Source organism: Notamacropus eugenii, chromosome 7 (assembly GCF_028372415.1).
Source record: "Notamacropus eugenii isolate mMacEug1 chromosome 7, mMacEug1.pri_v2, whole genome shotgun sequence".
NCBI lineage: Eukaryota > Metazoa > Chordata > Mammalia > Diprotodontia > Macropodidae > Notamacropus > Notamacropus eugenii.
This window is the reverse complement of record NC_092878.1, coordinates 60,251,545-60,269,232: the sequence shown is the minus strand read 5'-3', so window position 1 is coordinate 60,269,232 and position 17,688 is coordinate 60,251,545. Positions and strand designations below refer to the sequence as shown.

General features: G+C 43.6%; 1 protein-coding gene across 3 annotated transcripts in view; it reads right to left on the bottom strand.

Annotated features, from left to right (window-relative positions):
- VASH1 (vasohibin 1) overlaps nt 1–16,096 on the bottom strand; it is a 33,953-nt gene extending 17,857 nt beyond the window's left edge. For 2 of the 3 annotated variants that reach the window (XM_072623173.1, XM_072623172.1), the window contains exons 1-4: nt 14,321–16,096; nt 6,593–6,681; nt 5,277–5,333; nt 2,846–2,920 (exon numbers count right to left, since the gene is read on the bottom strand). In XM_072623173.1, coding sequence (XP_072479274.1) covers nt 2,846–2,920; nt 5,277–5,333; nt 6,593–6,681; nt 14,321–14,599 — 500 coding nt within the window. In that variant the 5' untranslated portion in view covers nt 14,600–16,096. Of the gene's footprint in view, nt 1–2,728; nt 2,921–5,276; nt 5,334–6,592; nt 6,682–14,320 lie in introns of all 3 variants that reach the window. The other variant, XM_072623174.1, reaches the window with a different exon arrangement.
- Nucleotides 16,097–17,688: the final 1,592 nt, after the last annotated feature.

Below are 17,688 nucleotides of genomic sequence, written 5' to 3'. Positions count from 1 at the left end.
TTCAGGAAAACAATCATAGAGGAGCCAACCACCACAGTATAGTACATAACCCAATGGATTGGTTAGATTTCCTAAGATGCTACTGCTACTTAAAGGGGAACCTCTTCAGATGGGGCTTCCGGTAATTGATGATAGTTGAGTCCCAGATCCTTCTGGGGGTAACAACCCCTATGTTTTTGCTGTTTTGTCTCTGAGGCAAGGGATAGGTAGCAGTGAAGGTGGAGGGATCCTAGCCCTGCTGATTGAGGGTATGGGCTGTTAAAGGGGTCTGGAGCTCCGTTCTTAGTACCCCTTTTCATCTAGAGTGTTTCTTTGCAAGTAGTTGGATGGAGGGGACAGCTAGGTAGCACAGTAGATATAACACTGGGCCTGGAGTCAGGAGACTCATCTTTCTGAGTTCAAATCTGACCTCAGACACTTATTAGCTGTGTGATCCTGAGCAAGTCACTTAACTCCATTTGCCTCAGTTTCCTCATCTATAAAATGAGCTAGAGAAGGAAATGGCAAACCACTCCAATATCTTTGCCAAGAAAATATCAAATGGGATCACAGAGAGTCAGACATGACTGAAACAAGAAATAGAATGGAATTGGAGATTTTCATCTAGTACAAAGTGCCCCCATAAACCCTTCAGGAATCCCTAAATGCCCCGTAAGGCAGTCTAATGACTACAGTATAAGACCTAGAAAGTAGCCCCTTGCTTTTGATCAGATTCGAATCCCAAAGGGGGAGCTTATCCCATAAATAAGGGTCAAGCCCTTTGTACTTGGTACCAACCTTTATACTTTCTGGGAGAAGCTGACAAACATGGACCTGAAGTTCTCAGAGCTACTTCATTTCTCACTTCTCTCAATATGCAGAGGTAGCATGAATCAGAGGAGAGGATTCTGGGAGTTGGGGTCAGGAAGACCTGGGTTCAAATCCCGCTTCTGATGCAAACTAGTCCTGTAACTGGCCTTAATTTGCGTACACTTGATAGGCTGCTCAAGTGACTCCCGAGGACTCAACGAAATAACATAACCTATGTTGGTAGAGGGAGTCCCCTATAATGACGAATCACAGAGTCTTCTCATAGTCATATATAAAAGCCTTCAGTCAGGGGCGAACCATCTCACACAGTTTCCCAGAACATACTTTTTAGACATTTTTAGAAAAGGGCTTAAATTTTTACACCTCTGGAGTGAAGAGTAACAGTTCCTAACTCTATTTTATAAATTAAAATAAGCAGAGAGGTAGCATGGCATAGGGGAGAGGGGTCAAACATGTGACCTCAAGGTGCATGCAGTCCACAATATTCCTTTTTTAAAAATTTATTGATTTATTTAATTTAAAATATAAATTATTTATTTTAGTTTGCAACATTCATTTCCACAAGCTTTTGAGTTTTAAATTTTCTGTCCCTCTCTCCCTTCCCCAAGATGGCATGCAATCTGATATAGGCTGTACATATACATTCATATTAAACATATTTTCACATTAGTCATGTTTCTTTTTTTTTTACTGGTCCACCATATTTCCGAGGACAGTCTGGACCAGATTAAAGTGTAGATCCTATCTAATTTTAGTATGTTGATATAGTAATAAAAATAAATATATAAACATGTGTTGGCTTCTAAGTCAACATGTGGCCTGCAGGGATCCTTATGTTTAGTGGCCCCCATTTCTATTTGAGTTTGATATCACTGATATGAGGGATATAACAGTGGACTTGGAGTCACGAAGACCTGGGTTCAAAAACTGCCACAAAAACTATGTGTGCGATGAATTACTTAGTCTCTCTGGGCCTCAGTTATCTCATCTGTAAAATGGAGGGATTTGTTTAGACTTGATAGCTTCTAAGGGTCTTCTTATACTTTGAATCTATGAACCCCATAAGAGCTGAAAAGGAGGAAAATATGACTGGCCTGAGAAAGAGACAGAATTAAAACTCATGAACTCTTGAACTCTTGATTTCCTGGTTTTTTTTTTTCAGTTCTTCGAATTACCCAGAGCCCATGATTCCCAACTCTGACCAAGACAAATTCTTCCCAGATACTGCTCCTACAAGGATAAATAGATTTTTGTTTGTTTGTTTTTTTTGTGTACCCAGAGAGCATTCTAAGAATGTACTTCTCCTTCTCCTGGCCCTGATGATGACTTATCCTCTTTTTAATCTTTTCCTCTGTTACACTCAGTATTCTTCTTCTCTCTTCCAATCCTCTTCTAAGTGGTAAGCAATTAGGATAAAGATGAACTTGTGGTCAGGTGGTATACTATACACACACACACCACTCATGAACATTCACATACATGTGCACTCATGCACATGTGCACAATACACATACAGATATACACTCATACACACATACATACACATACATGCACTCACACCTTCTCTGGGCTGTGTCTGGTACAGTTGCCCCGTCCTGTTGATCTATCTTCCAGTTGTTTTTTCCTAAAGGTCCCTCATAGTTTATAATTCAATGGTAAAGTGCCAAGGGTTGGCCTCTGATGCAAGAGATGCATGTTTCACTCAGTGGTAGCTAGAGACTCAGAGATCATTTCACTCTTGGACCAAAAATACATGGGAAAAGTGGCTGAATAGAAGTACAGAATTTTTGGAAATGAAAAAATCTTTAGAGATCTGGCATAATCCCCTTATTTTACAGATGAGGAAACTGAGATCCAGAGAGACAAGAAACTTGCCCAAAGTCTCATAGCTAGTGGGAGGCAGAGCCAAGACTCGTACCTGGTTATTTCTGATTCATAACTAGTGCTCTTTGTACCATGACACAAATAGGCTTGGGTAGAAGAAAAGGCGGAGTAGTAATAGGACAAAAGGGCATGGAGTGAGGAGAAAGGATACATTCCCAGGATCACAGCTTCTAGGCATTTGATTGGCAGAGCCTCTTTGGTCATCTCCTTAGCCAGGTCCATCAGCCTGTGGGGAAAGAGGGAGGGTCAGACCTAGGCAGAATGCTCAACTGTCCTTGGACCCAGAGGAGGACACTGATGAGCGGGGAGGTGGAAACGAAGGAAGCTGAAAAGGGCAAGGAGTGGAAAGGAGGGCAAGCAACAAGCAAAACAAATTAAAATAGACAACTATCACTTTCTTGGCTGATTCTGATTTAGCTTGGCATGTCTCATTTACATGTCTTCTCTCTCCCCTGTGAAAGAGAGGAAAGGGTTACTCTTTAGAGAGGGATGAGGAATGAGAGAAAAGGAGAAAAGAGGGATGCTTTCAGTGTGATGATAAAGAAAGGAGAAGTTGCTCCCTCTCCCCCTGTATTATATGTTTTCTGCTATAATACAAAATCCTTTCTTCCTGCACTCCTACCCCTATCTCCCAAACCCCGGTCTCCTGATCCAAGAGAACTCCTGAGGAAGGAATAGGGCAATACCAAGTGGGCCAGTTAGCAGTGTTCTTTATATCCCTTCACTCACCCTCATGCTTCTAATAGTTATTAGCCGAGGATGAAAGCCCCTACCTTAGATTCAAGGAGGCTGAGGGAAGAAAGAAAAAACCTATTATGCTTTTCCCAAGGCCTCAGAGTTGACCTCTCCTTTTTTTAATAACTGTTCCTCAAAGGGACCAAACAGCTGGTTTACCCCAGGGAAAGAAGGGGTGGAAGAAGGAACATTCAAGCCCTAGTGATCCAATAATGGTTTGATCAAGAAGCATATAACTGGGAGCAATCACTGCTCTGCAATTGGCTCAGTTTTCTATTGTTCTTCGATAACAATTTTAGACAGTCTAAATTCAGTTAACTGCAAGTCCCATTGTTCCTGGGCTCTTGTGTTTGAAATTCATGGGGCTCTATTAGATTTTTAGTTCCAAAGCAACTTGGATCCCTTTCTCCAGTTGATTAGATCTATCTTATCATACTAGGTAGGCCCCTGAGAACCTAGACTCAGACTATGCCCTTCGTAAAAGAAGGAAACAGGGCGTTCTTTAGCTCTTATCAGGTAATTCACTGAGAAATGGCAAATGAGCCTACTCATAATAGGTAACAATCTTGAGATATTCTCCACGGTGTCCTAACTAGGTACCAGCCTCTCATTAGGTATTGGTAGGGTTGGAGGTAAGGAAGGAGTAGAGGGGAGGAAAAGAGAGGCAGGCATGGCCTCTGTCAAATAGATTCCAGTTCCTTTTAGAGAAGGAGTTCTTATCCCTTTTTTGGGGATAGGGACACTTTTGATAGTCTAGTGAAACCTAAGCCATTCTTAGAACAATGTTTTCAAAGGAATAAAATAAAGTAAAAAAGGACTCTTTGCAAAAGGATTACAAAGACAATTACATTGAAATTCAATCATCAAAATGTTAAAAAAGTTCACAGATCATAGGTTATGAACCCCTAATTTAGAGCTTCTGCTAAAGTAACAGAGTCCTCCCTAGGGGCATAGGAGGACTGCTCCCTGTCCCTTAGTCTAGGTTCTAGACAGTGACTCTAGGAGGAAGACTAGAGGAGGTAGCTTCCTCATTGAGTAATTAAAAAAAATTCAGATCTGATATACATATATATATATGTATACACACACGGTATGCGTGTATGTGTGTATGTGTGTGTGTATGTGTGTGTGTGTGTGTGTGTGTGTGTGTGTGTGTATGTACTCCTAAGGCACCTGTTGACTTCCATTGCCTACCAATTAAATATAAACACCTTATCTTGGCATTAGAGTCTTTATAATCTTCCTCTGACTTACCTTTTTGACTGTATTGCACTATTTATTCCTTACTTATCTAATTCTTTCCTCTCCTACCTCTGCACCACCTGCCTGGAATGAACTCATGATATTTTTCTACTCCTTTAAGGTCCTACTCAGGGTCTGTCTCTTTCATGAAACCTCACTTGATCCTTACAGTTAGAAGTCATCTGTCCTTCCTTGCTTAATCATCTTTATCTTGTAGAACATAAACCCTTTGAGGGCAGGGAGTGTGTAATTTTTTCATCTTTATATCTTCATCACCTGATAAATTTAATTAGCCCTTAATCCCATTCCCTGTGCCCTATCCTCCAAAATACCAAAGCAAGAAGGTAAGATGGCTCTATTTCAAACTGCATACTACCCTTCTGTGGATCCATTTTCTCTTCTAGGTTGCCCAGGAATTTCATTTAACCTAACTCCGTTTGTATGAAGATCCTGCCTCCACCACAGATGATCTTCTATTGCTTCAGACATGATCTGATACATCCCTATACCTCCCATGGTTGCCCAGAAATGCAGGAGGTTTGTTGAGCTCCTGTTGTGTGCGGTAGGGAACAGTTCTGATAAGAACGGTGGAAGGTGGCACTTACCCAGTCAGAGGTCTGCTCTTCTTAATTTCAAAGAACTGTGTCCCTGTATGATTGTACCTGGAGGCAAAAGGTCAAGGATCATTTGGCTTCCCCTAGAAGGGAAGAGAAAGCAAGGATGGGAATGCCACATTGCTGCTTGGACACATCTGTCCTTCTACCATGGGCATAACTCATTTTTTAAAACCTCTTTTTTAGGGACCAAGTGGTCGAATCAATGTTACCTTTGCTACCGTGGAGGGCACAACAATCTACTGCCCTATGGCTCCACTCCATTGTAATTCTGAGCGGTAGACCATGTAGTCAAAGCTCCTTTCTCTGACCACCACTCCCTACTCCCTCCTAATCACCCACACCAACAACATCCCTCTCCCACAGTTTCTTATCCGTCCATTTTGCCATTTGTAGTCTGTGTTTTATCATTAAACTCTTCTGATTAGGTCTGTGCTTTATTCCTGAAAGTTACTTTGTGTATATTTGAAACACAAAGTTTCTATAAACAATGTGTATATGTTGTTTCTCTCCAACAGAATATAAGCTCATTGAAGGCAGAAATTGTTTTGCTTTGTCTGTTTCTAAGGGTGTGCTGGGAGACAGCTCAAACCAGCAGAGCTGATTGCTAAATGTTATGTGAGCATTTATACCTCAGAAATCTGCAAATGCTATGAATCAAGGCTTGATATACTGTTTTGTTTTTTATCTAGAGAGTGATGGAAAAATGTTAATAATGCAGATTCAACTTAAAAATGTGTCATGCAAACATACAGCAGTTTAGATCCCCACAGCCTAGCACAGTGACTGGAAAATAGTAGGAGCTTAATCAATGCTTCTTAAATTGCACTGAATTAGGAATTCTACTATATGGCCAATTTTTCCCCTAACATTGGTGTATCCGGAGTCTATAAGATATCTCAGGGGACCTCCAAAATTCTAATTCTCCCAGAGGCAGGGGAAGGGAACAAACGTTATAGGGTCAGGAAATGTGCCAAGACAAGTAAGACAGGCAGAGTTTGGGTGACTTGCCCAGGGTCCCACAGAGAGTAAATATCTGAGGCCGGATTTGAACTCAGGTCTTCTGACTTTAGGACCAACACAAAGGGAACAAACACTTAATGAGCACCTGCTATATGTCAGGCACTATGCCAAGTGCTTTATTATTGAATTATTATCTCACTTAATCCACAACAAAAATGGGATGAAAACAAACTCCTTTCCAGTGCTCTCCTTGACAAGGGCTCAGCTTTCATCTAAGGGTAATGCAATAGATAGTGGTGCCTTCCTTTGGATAGATTTGGGTGGTCCCAGGGAAAGAAGGATACTGCAGCTCCCTGATATAACGCTGTATGGCTTCCAGGCGCTCAGGGATAGATGTGGATGGCTGGAATGTAGGCACACTTGGTATGGGAGTCTGCAGAAACAAAAGAAATAGAATCCTGGTCACAAGGTGAGAGGAAGTATAGTTCTTGAACCAGTTAAGCCAGGCTTGTTTCTGGGAGAAGGTGCAAATCAAGTGAAATTGATGCTTCCATTCCATAATCAGTCTCCTTTTTCCTTCCTTCCTTCCTTCCTTCCTTCCTTCCTTCCTTCCTTCCTTCCTTCCTTCCTTCCTTCCTTCCTTCCTTCCTTCCTTCCTTCCTTCCTTCCTTTCTTCTCTCTCTTTCTCTCTCTCCCCCCTCCCACGTTAATTGGTCAACAATAAATCCCAGGCCAAGCTTCACTTGGTCATGGTTTGGGCCCAGATTGGCTCTGAGTAAATATAAATACCAATTGTTTATGTTTTGGTCGGGAACCCTAAGGGTCTTTCCCTTCCAGATTGATTTTTTTTTAACTAGGCAAAGAGGCCATTCTCTACCTTATTTCTTACCTACCTTTAATCACTGAATGGGCACTGCTTCAGTCAAACTGAGACCTGTTAAAGACCTTAGCTTAAAAAAGGTCAAGGTCTTCCACTACATCTGGGGCCATTTCCAGCTCTCCTGATCTATACCTCTCCACTGGACCCAGATGACTGTGGAGGAAAAAAGTGAGGCTGATGACTTTGCACAGCCTTCCCTCGGTTAAATCCAATTCACTTCCATGTCTTGGCATCACCTCCCTAATGTCATGGTCCTCTTTGAGAATGAAGGACAAAAAACAATGTTCCCTTTGGCACTGTCTCCTAATTCTCCCCCCTTCCTCCCCGATAGTATCACATCCAGACTTACTCACCATGTGCAGAGCCTTTTTCCCCTGACCTTAACTATCGATAACTGGGACTCATATGGAACAAAACACTGACTTGGTTTGAAGAATATTTGAATTTCAGTTTTGTTTTGATTAAATAGTTTTAGAAATAAACATGTTTGGGTACTGTTCAAACTGGCTCACTGGGATTTAAAAAAAACTTTTATTGGATTCATTATATTTTATAGAAATTTAATTTCTGGATTCAGAAAGTGTAAGACAAACAACACAGCAGAGAGGATTAAAGAGACAGCCTTGGAGTTATAAACACCCAAACTCAAATTTCATTCCTGACCCAGACTAGCTATGGGACCACAGGTCAGTCACTTGGCCACAGTGCTTTAGGCAATTCTCAAGCTGTGACTACCTTGGCATTAGTAGGTGGAGTTTTGTTCCTTATGGGGTTCATCTTCCTCCTTTCTTTCCCTCTGGGGATCAAAACAGGGAAATTTGTTCTATGTTTCAGTTTAGCTACATTAAATTGTATTTTCTCTATGTAGTATGCTCTCTGGGAATTGCCCTGTAGCAGATGACAGTCTGATAATCTGATAAACAAACTCATGTTCTTGTGTCACTGGGTATGTATTAGTATGTTATCCCCTCCCATGTAACATGGGTATGATACACCAATCCAAGGCAATAAGTAATGGTGAGAATATTTGATATCCTAGTAGACTGAGAGATGGGGAAAAGGGAGAGAGATGTGTTTTGGTCAGACAGGTCTTTCTGTGACCTCAAAAGACATAGAAATTATCCATACTTTTCACATTCTCTTTTGGCAAGACCTCTTATTATACTACTGATGTGGTTTATGGCATCCACAAGACACCGAGGCCATGACTAGGGAAAATGAATCACCTGTCTCTATCAATGACTGCATCTATTTCTCTCCAGTATCTTGGGTTCCATCACTAAGTGTTGTGGGAAACAGGCAAAGAACTCTTGTCAGAAGGGGCATCCTAAGCTACTCACGCCCTAGAATTTCCCCTAGTAAGGATCTTAAGAATAAATAAATGCTGGGTTTAAGACAGGAAGAACAGCAAAAGAGTCCTTTTGATGGGTGGAAGAAGCTCATTGGAAGCTCAGGACTGACAGTGTGAGTCACAGGAAAACACTGTGCAGCAGACACAATAGAAAAGGTTAAAGTTGGGTCAGGTTTGGCCACCAAATTTCCTTGGATTCTATCCTTTCCACATTTTATGCTAAAGTCTCTTGGGGGCCAGGGAATGAAAGTCTTAGTCTTCTTACAAACAGAGGCTATTTTCAGTCAATGACTTCTCTCTGGGATTCCCCTCCTTCCCCTCCAAATCCTTAAGACCCATAATCTGTCTGGGAAAAAATAAATCAGAAGATGAGGAGGCCTCACATAGCCCAGGTATTTAAGTTAACCCAAAAGACTAGTATGGCACAGGACAAATCTAGTATAGCTAGACAAATCCCTTCCCATTAAGAAAATCTGATTTCTAGCTGTAGCTTACACTGGGAACAAAGCCCATCTCTCTTTGGGTTTCCCTGCACCAATATAAGGGTCGTCCCCTCCCATCGTATTTATCCTGGTTCCTCTGTTTGTCAAATGATGCCCGGTAGTTGTGGGCATCTCCTCTATCATGCAATCTTTGCCAAATCCAAGGCCATGAATGAGCAGGTTTCCTGGATGTTCAACCCCAGACCTAGTGGCTACCCAGAAGGAGAACTAGTGACTGCTGAGTGATGCTGTCCAATATATCTAGAATAAAGGGAAGTGTAAGAAGAAACTTGAAGTAGAATGGGGGTAGGAAAGAACCTAGACCATCCCATGGTGATGAGTTTTTGTTAGTTTCTTTGTCACAGACCTTTAAATAACTGGGGTTACCCAGAAAGAGGCTGGTCTTTAGCAGAGAAAGGGAAGTGAGCTATGACACTCACAGAGATTAGCAGATTAATGCTCTCCCTTCACTTCTACAAGGAAAAGCTTTGAAATGCAGGCGGGCAGGGGCTCCATAACTATTGTTGCAATACTGGCCTTCTGTCCTTTTCCCTCCCTGTGGCAGCTCCTCCTGCCTGAGTTGTCCTTAGCAACAGATTTGCCTCCCCAAACAGATGACATCTCTGCTGGGGAAAAGAAGCTTCTGCTTTCTTTCCCCACTGACATGGCTGCTGTCATAAGTCAACAAAGCTGAAAATCTAGGGCTTTCCTTTCCCTATGCCATGTGAACTGAGGACCACTGTATATCTGTCTTTTGTCATTCCAAATAAATACAACCTATACAATGGTATTGGGGGAGGGCAAGGTGGCAGAAGGAGGGCCACCACCATCACCACCATCATGACCATCAATACCGTATGTTTATATTGCATTTTATAGCTGTCAAAATGCTTCCACACACATCATCTCATTTAATTCTTATAACACATCTGTGAGTTTGGCTAGGCAAAAGAATTTGGTGCTGCAACAGATTTTAGACATTGCCAAGTCTAATCCCTTAATTTTGCAGATGACGAGACAGAAGTTTAGGTTTGAGTTCCAGTCTTTTCCTCTTTGTGAAACTTATTTTCTTATCTTGAAAGTGAAAGATTAGAAGAGGGGATGATTGGACTAGATCATCAGTAAGGTCTCTTTCAGTTCTATGAAAGGAACTCTACATAAGATTGGTGGTTGATTCCTCAGGAATTCCGAAGGAGAAACTGGGACAACTTCACCTAACTTTCTGTAAAGGCAGGCAGGGAGCCAGGGTTAAGAGCACACACGTACATACACACACACACACACACACACACACGCACACACCTTTCACAATCCTAAACTATTTGAGTCTCAAATTCTCCTGGATGCATTTTTGACTGTAGGAGGACTCTCCCTCTGGATGTTTATATTTCAATATCACATAGTAAAGAGGTCCAGAAGTCTATCTGTGAATGATGCTAAAACAGTAGAGAGTCTCACCAGTACCGTCTCACTGACTCAAGCAAACATTTTCTTATAGCTGATGAAGATTAGGAAGTCTACCTTACTTCTGATTCTTACTATCTGTGTGACCATGGGCAAGTCACTTAACTCTCCAACCCTCAGTTTCATCCTCTGTAAAATGGAGATAATGCTTCTTGTGCCTATCTCTGAAGGCTATTGTGAGGTTCAAGTAAGATAATCAGAATTCCTTCTCAAACTTCAAAATGTGTAAATGTCAGTTATGATTTTATTTTCCTTTCTATTTCTGACACCATCAATTGATGTTCAAGAAATAAGACAGAAAGGAAGAGGGGAAGGAGGGTTATCACCAGGTTGTCACTCAAGGACTGATGGAGTCACAGGGTGGAGAACTCTCTACCATTAACCAATTCCCCCATAATTTGATAGGGCTGTCCCTGATAACATCTGGATGGTGAAAGCAGTCCCATGATTCCCTACAAATAGATCAGGAGGAGAGTGAAGAAACACCAACCTTGAACCTGCTAATAGCCTCTAACTGACAGCTGGGTTGCTGGAGATGCCAGAGGGACTTCCAAAAGATTATATTCATTTAAAGATAAAATTAGCGTTAATAGCTAAAGCACTGTTTACACATTGTTACCCTTTCTAATTTAGCTTAAATCTATACATTTAAGTGTTGTTCATTAGTAATTTGTTTTTAATTTTAGGTCATTTGCACTTCAAATGGATAGGGGCACCAAGATGAGGGGTACTGTAGGGGAAAGAAAGAAGAACATTACTAAAGCTATCTCCTATACCTCTTGGGATTTTGGCAAATGTTTTCACCTTTCTGGGCCTCAGTTGCCTCTTTTTTTAAAATGAGATTACTGGACTATGGGAACTCTAATAATGTACACCGATTCTCTGACAATCCATTGACCTTTTTTAGATTAAAGCATTTGGGTTTCATGCTTAAAGGACCATTTGAGTACTGCAGAGTTATGTATTCTAGTCCTAGCTTGGTCACTAGTTAGCAGTGTGACTTTGGGTCAATTACTCAACTTCTTTGGACCTTGTTTTCCTTATTTGGAAAAAGAGGAAGGGAAGGGACTGAGAGAGAAGGGAAGAAGAAGGAAGAGGAGGAGGAGGAAATTGGGCTAAATAATCCCTAAAGTCCCTTTCAGTTTTAATATTCTGTGATTTTAACCTCATTCCAAGTGGAAAGTCTGTAAAGACGCCTCCCTGCATCCCATGATTTCATCAAGAAAACTTCTATCAATACAGATCAACAACTAGCTATAGGCTGGCATCTCTTCTAGAACTTCTTTGAGAGTTACCCAGGACCCTAAAAAGTTAAATGACTTGCCCATGATTCCATAACTAGCATGTTATAAGAGGCAGGATTTGAACCTAGACCTTCTAAAGCCCTTAATTCACTCCAGTAGGCTGCTTCTTTACTATTAGCATCAAACCCCCTAAGCTGACATTTATACAATGCTTGCTGTGTAACAGGCACTGTGCTAAGTGCTTTACATTTATTTTCTCACTTGATCCTTACAACAATCCTGGGAGGTAGATGCTACTGTCATCTCCATTTTACAGTTGAGCAAACTGAGGCAGACAGAGGTTTAAGTGACTGTTCCAGGGTCACATAGTAAGTACATGAGGCTGGATTTGAACTTAGATCTTCCTGACTGCAGGCTTAGTGCTTTATCCACTGTGCTACCTAGATTACTGGTTCCCTTTTGGCTAGGGGATGGGGCAGGAGATATCTGTTTCTGGCAGAGGGAAATGTGGACACCAAAACCAGATCTTAGGCAATTTTACTGTGCTCTCCAGGCTGTGTTCTTTTAAGTGCTCAAATATTGTTTGGTGGGGGAGATTCAAATCCTTCTAAGTCTCTCCAAAACTTCCTTCTAACCCTCTCCACTTCTGTCTTATTTCTTGAACATCATTGATGGTGTCAGAAATAGAAAGGAAAATAAAATCATTACTGACATTTACATAACTTTACTATATAACACTTACATATCTTCACCTCTCAACCCAAAACCAAATTAAAACAAAGAAACCAACTCAACATTAACTCCAATAACCCAGTGTGCTGTCCTTTTTATATCTGAAGCCTGTGGAATAGACAAGCTCCTTGAAGGTAGGGATTGTTTCTTTGTTATCTTTGAATCACCAGACTAACACAGGATATTTTTGACTTCATTAGAATCATACTCTGGCCAGATATGGGCCTCTTCCTGATGAAAGATACCTGAGAAAAGATGTTGCCAATCCACCAACATCTCTCCATCCTCAGAGAGTCACGTCTTAGTTTAAACCACTATCAGAGTTTACAACCAGCCTTACTTAGCAGGAATATCTTATGCCCTGGAATCCCCAAACTTTTGATCAATGTTCATCACAGGTAAATTGACACCAATTGGCCAGTGATTTTCCATGGTGGCCTTACCTCAATCCTCATATGAAAAAAAGAAAAAAATCTTCTTGACCCAAAGCATTTACCAAAAACTAGGCCCCCAATCAGCAGACTTGAGGGGGGGAGGCATGTCTCTTTAATGAGAAGCCCCCACAGATGCTTCTGATGATGCCAGCTGTCCTTGTATCCATTCTTATTCAATGCTAAGCATTCAGATATGACCTCTTCCTAACCAGTTTTCCACATCTTTGTTCTATCCTTTACTGTGTGTGTGTATGCACATATGTGTGTATATGTGTATAGTGGAGAGGGGTCTTCCTATGTCTCACAATAGCTTTATCATCAAAAAACATTTATCCAGAACTCATTTGCATATTCTAGACACTTAGTTGATGACAAAGTGAATAGAACACAAGACCTTGAGTCAATAAGACCAGAGTCCAAATCCAGCCTCAGACACATACTAGCTGTGTGACCTTGGTCAAGTCACTTATTCCTGTTTGCCTCAGTTTCCTCATCTAGTAAAATAAGCTGGAGAAGGAAATGGCAAACCACTCTATTATCTAGCCAAAAAAACCCCAAACGGGATCAGGAAGAATCAGACACCACAACTGAAAAATGACTGAAGAAGGCAAGGCATTTAGTACAACACAATCTAGACGCAATGCTGTCTGCCTTGAAGGGTATCCTCATCTGGGAACATCTATTTGATGAAGATTGTATCCTCTTTCAATTTACCCTGGCCAAACTGCTAGGTGTAATTTATTTTTATTGTCCATTTGTACTTCCTTTCACTCCCAGACTCTTCTTTTCCCCATTCATTCCTCTTTTAGTAATCCAAACATAGGTCATCAGGACAGTTTTCTAGCCACGTTTCCCAACTTTGGTTCACTCCCCACAGAACTTGCTTGTATCTCACTCTGCACTGACCTGGGCTAAAGAACCAACAGAAAATACTAACACTGCAAGGGGCCTCCAGGATCATTTAGTCCAATCAACGCATGAAAACTCTCTACACCTCTCCTCTCTATACTTTTCTATACCCATTTAAACCATTCTAAATCCCCTGTACACCCCTGGACAAGAAGTCACCCAAGCTCAACTTATATGACAGAAAACTCTTTTCTTTCTCTTCTTCATCCTCTCCCCACTCTCCCTACTCCAGGTTGGTTTATAGAAAATTAGTCTGATGAACTAATTAATTCATGCTTGGAGGATGAATTATAGAGCTTAATGTCTTATCATTTCCAAATCACATTTGTATTTTAATAGACCTTTTTGGAGTCATAGTGCCTGAAACTCAACCAAGTATCTAAACTGTAGACATTTCAGACACTGGTGGAGAAGAAATTCCTGAACAGGTGAGAGCTCTTTCAGTCCTTCAAATCACCAGTTACTCCTTTTATGCATGCAGTTTGGTTCAGGTTTCATAGCCTTTGGGTCTGTGAAGTTCAAGAACCCCACAGGACCCTTTAGCGCCAGCTCAGAAAGAGTCCCAGACCAACTCACCTTGGGCAGGTCTGTGGCCCCACGGATCCTCTGTGCCACCTTCTCTCCATCAGGGTGAATTCTGGCCACGTGTCTCCACATCCTCTCCCAGGTGGCCTCATCCACAGGTAGCCCACCGCGGTTCACAAAGAAGGGGACACCTCCATCTCGGAGGTCTTCATCCCCTTCCTCCTCTTGATCTTCTTCTCTCTGTGCTCCTGCACTGGTCTCAGATCTCCTGACCCCAGAGGCAGCGATGGCACCACTGCCACTAGGGCCCACCTTTTTCCCCCCAGGCATCCCAAACTCTTCAGAAAAAAAATGTTTCCAGAAAAGGAAAATTAGATAGCTCACAGGAAACTACCAACTGAATTGACTCACTCGCTGACAGAGAGACAACACGTAACCCACCAGAGTGTAGGGCCCCTTTAAGAAATCAGGGTGTGGTTCATTTATAATAAAACAATAATTTTTAAAAAAGATAGAATCAGTGCCATATCAGGGTACACTCCAGGGCAGAAAGGTTCTTGGTTGTCTGGGATCAGTCTTGCATTTGTTAAAAAGAAAACTGAAGCGGCTAAAAAAAACATAGCCTAAGAGGCCTGCACACAAACACAGACAGTCCGTACAGCCCAAAGCTCTGGAAGAACAATGACTGAAGTGGTCTAACGGGCTAGAAGCCTGACAGCTCGGATCAGCTTCAAAAGGAGAGGGCAAGGCACATCCGTGCACACTGACTCAGTGCCCCTCAGTTCCAGCTTCGGGAAGAATACATTCCTTCACAAGGCACACAAGACGACATTAGCCCGAGGGATCAAGGCTCTCTTGGACCAGTCGGCTTCAGGAACAGACTATCTGCTGGCAGCTTTTTCCGAGGGAGACAGGACTGGGCGGAGTGGGGTGGGGAGAGGAAGGGACAAGAGAGGAGGGGAGGATAGGGGGGACTGGCTATTTCCCTCTGGGGTTGAATAGCAAAGAGAGGATACACGGCTGTACCTTACAGGAGAGTGGGCACGGCAAGGGGCACATCCCACCCGGTCCAACTACCTTTACAAAGTGGTCTTTGTCTCCGACACCACCGCTCGCTGCCTCTTCACAACGAAACCCGCAGCGGTGGGAATTACAAATTTTTTAAGAGGAAGGAGGGAAGTAATGGGGGAGGGTGACAGGGCAGAGAAAGAGGTAAGGCAATATCAAGAAGACCCTTCTTGTTCCCACCCTTCCTCTACTAGCGGGGGGCTGGTGACTTCACAGTGCCCAGCTCCTCCGCCGATGCCATTCCAGAGCTTCACCTATACTAGTCCCTCGCCCTAACTCAACTGGTAGGGCTCAAGCCGGGGGCAGGGGGCCGGACTGAGCGCCCGGCGGAGGTCAGCGAGCTCCGAGCTGCGGCCACGGGGGCGCCGCCCGGGACTGGATGCAGCATGGGAGGCGGCGGGAGGCGATGCCCGCGGTCACCGGGAGAGGAGAGGGGAGGATGCTCCGGGCGCAGGGCAGGGCGGCGGACGCGCAGGAGGGGCTCAGGCTCCTACTTGCTGGGCAAAGGGGTGGAGAGAGAAGGCCAGAGGGGAAGAAGCGGAGGGGGGGTAGGGCTGCCCAGAGACACTCCAGCTCCAGCGGCAGCGGCCGGCGGATGTCGCCAGAGGAGAGCCACAAAGCCCCGGCAGGGAGCGGCGCTGCTCCCGGGTCCCTGGCAGTCCATGAGGTGCTGCAGGAGGGGATGGGAGCTCATATGCCCATCGCGTCCTCTGCGGCCCGAAAGCTGCTGCCACCGCCACTGCCGCCGCCGCCTCTGGGAACAAGGGCAGAGCTGCCGCGGCGTACCCCAGCTGCTCCACCCCCTCCCCCACTGCCACCCCCCATGCCGACTCCAGACTCCGCCCGGTGTCTGTCTCCAGCCCTGGCACCCCGCGCGCATGCGTCCCCTGTCCCCCCTTTTAAAGGGCCAGCAGGCTCCCCAGTCCGGCCCCCCTTCAGCCCCGAAGTTGTTTCGGAGCTGCAGAGGCTTCCCTTCTTTGGTGCCAGCCAAGCTCTGACGCCTCGGTTCTGGGCATTTACCTGGGCCCTGCAGACCAAGCAGAGGAGGGAGCTGGTCCTGATCTCCAAGTGGGGAGAACGAGCGGAACATCTCGGTGATATAAAGCGGTTACTCTAGTCATCTTTTTATGGATGAGGAGACTGAGGCCCAGGAAAGCCGTGCGACTTACAGTCAGATAACTAGTTAGAGACAGAGCTGGGACTGCAATTCAGATTTTTTACTTCCATTACTCAGGGAAGTCCTGGGGCAGTTATCATTACCTAATAATGCGCTTCCCAGGGGAGCGTCATATAACGTAAGAATTATTTGTTTTTCAGTCCTGTCCGACTCCTCCTGACCCCACTTGGGGTTTTCTTGGCAAAGTTACTGGAGTGGTTTGTCATTTCCTTCTCCAGTTCATTTTCCAGATGAGGAAACTGAGGCAGTGTTAAATGACTCACCCAGGGTCACACAGCTAGCAAGTGTCTGAGGTCAGATTTGAAGTCAGGAAGATGAATCTTTCTGACAGTGCTGGGCACTCTACTTATTGAGCCACCTAACTGCTCAAAATTCGACTCAAACATCTGTTATTAACTCAGCTGCCTGACCTTGAGTAAGTCATTTGGTTTCTCTGGGTCTCAATTTTCTCATCCACAGAAAGCGCATGACTTCTAAGGATCTTTCCTGCTCTACCATTCTTAATGGCTGAAGGGACAGTGGTTGTAAATAGTAAAGGTACTACCACTGCTCCCTCCTGGGCCTTCTTTCCACAATTGACACCCAGAACTGAGGGGTTAAATTATAACCCTTGGTAACTCGTCCCAGAGGGAGTGATCAATCGATCAGTCAATAAACGTTTATTCAGTGTCTATTAAGTGCCAGGCACTGTGCTAGGTCCTGGGAATTCACAAAGAGGCAAAACAGTCCTTACCTTCAAAGAGTTTATAATCTAATGGGGACACAACATGCCATTTATGCAAAGCTAGCTATGTACAGGATAAATAGGAAATACAGAGAAGGCACTGACATTAAGATAGATTGGGGAAAGTTTCCTGTTGAAGGTGGATTTTAATTGGGACTTAAAGGAGACCGGGGAGGTCAACAGTCTGCAGGGAGGAGGGAGAGTGTTTCAGCCATGGGGTTCAGCCAGAGGAAATGCCTGGAATCTAGAGACTGTGTGTCTTATTGGTGGAATACCCGGGAGGTCAGCATAATCAGATTGAAGAACACAGCACTAGAAAGATAGAAGAAGGCTGGGGTATGAAGGATTTTGAATGCCAAAGAAAGCATTTTGTATTTGATCCTGGAGGCAATAGGGTGCTACTGGAATTTATTGAATGGGGGCAGGGGGAGTGATTGGCTGCTGAAGGCA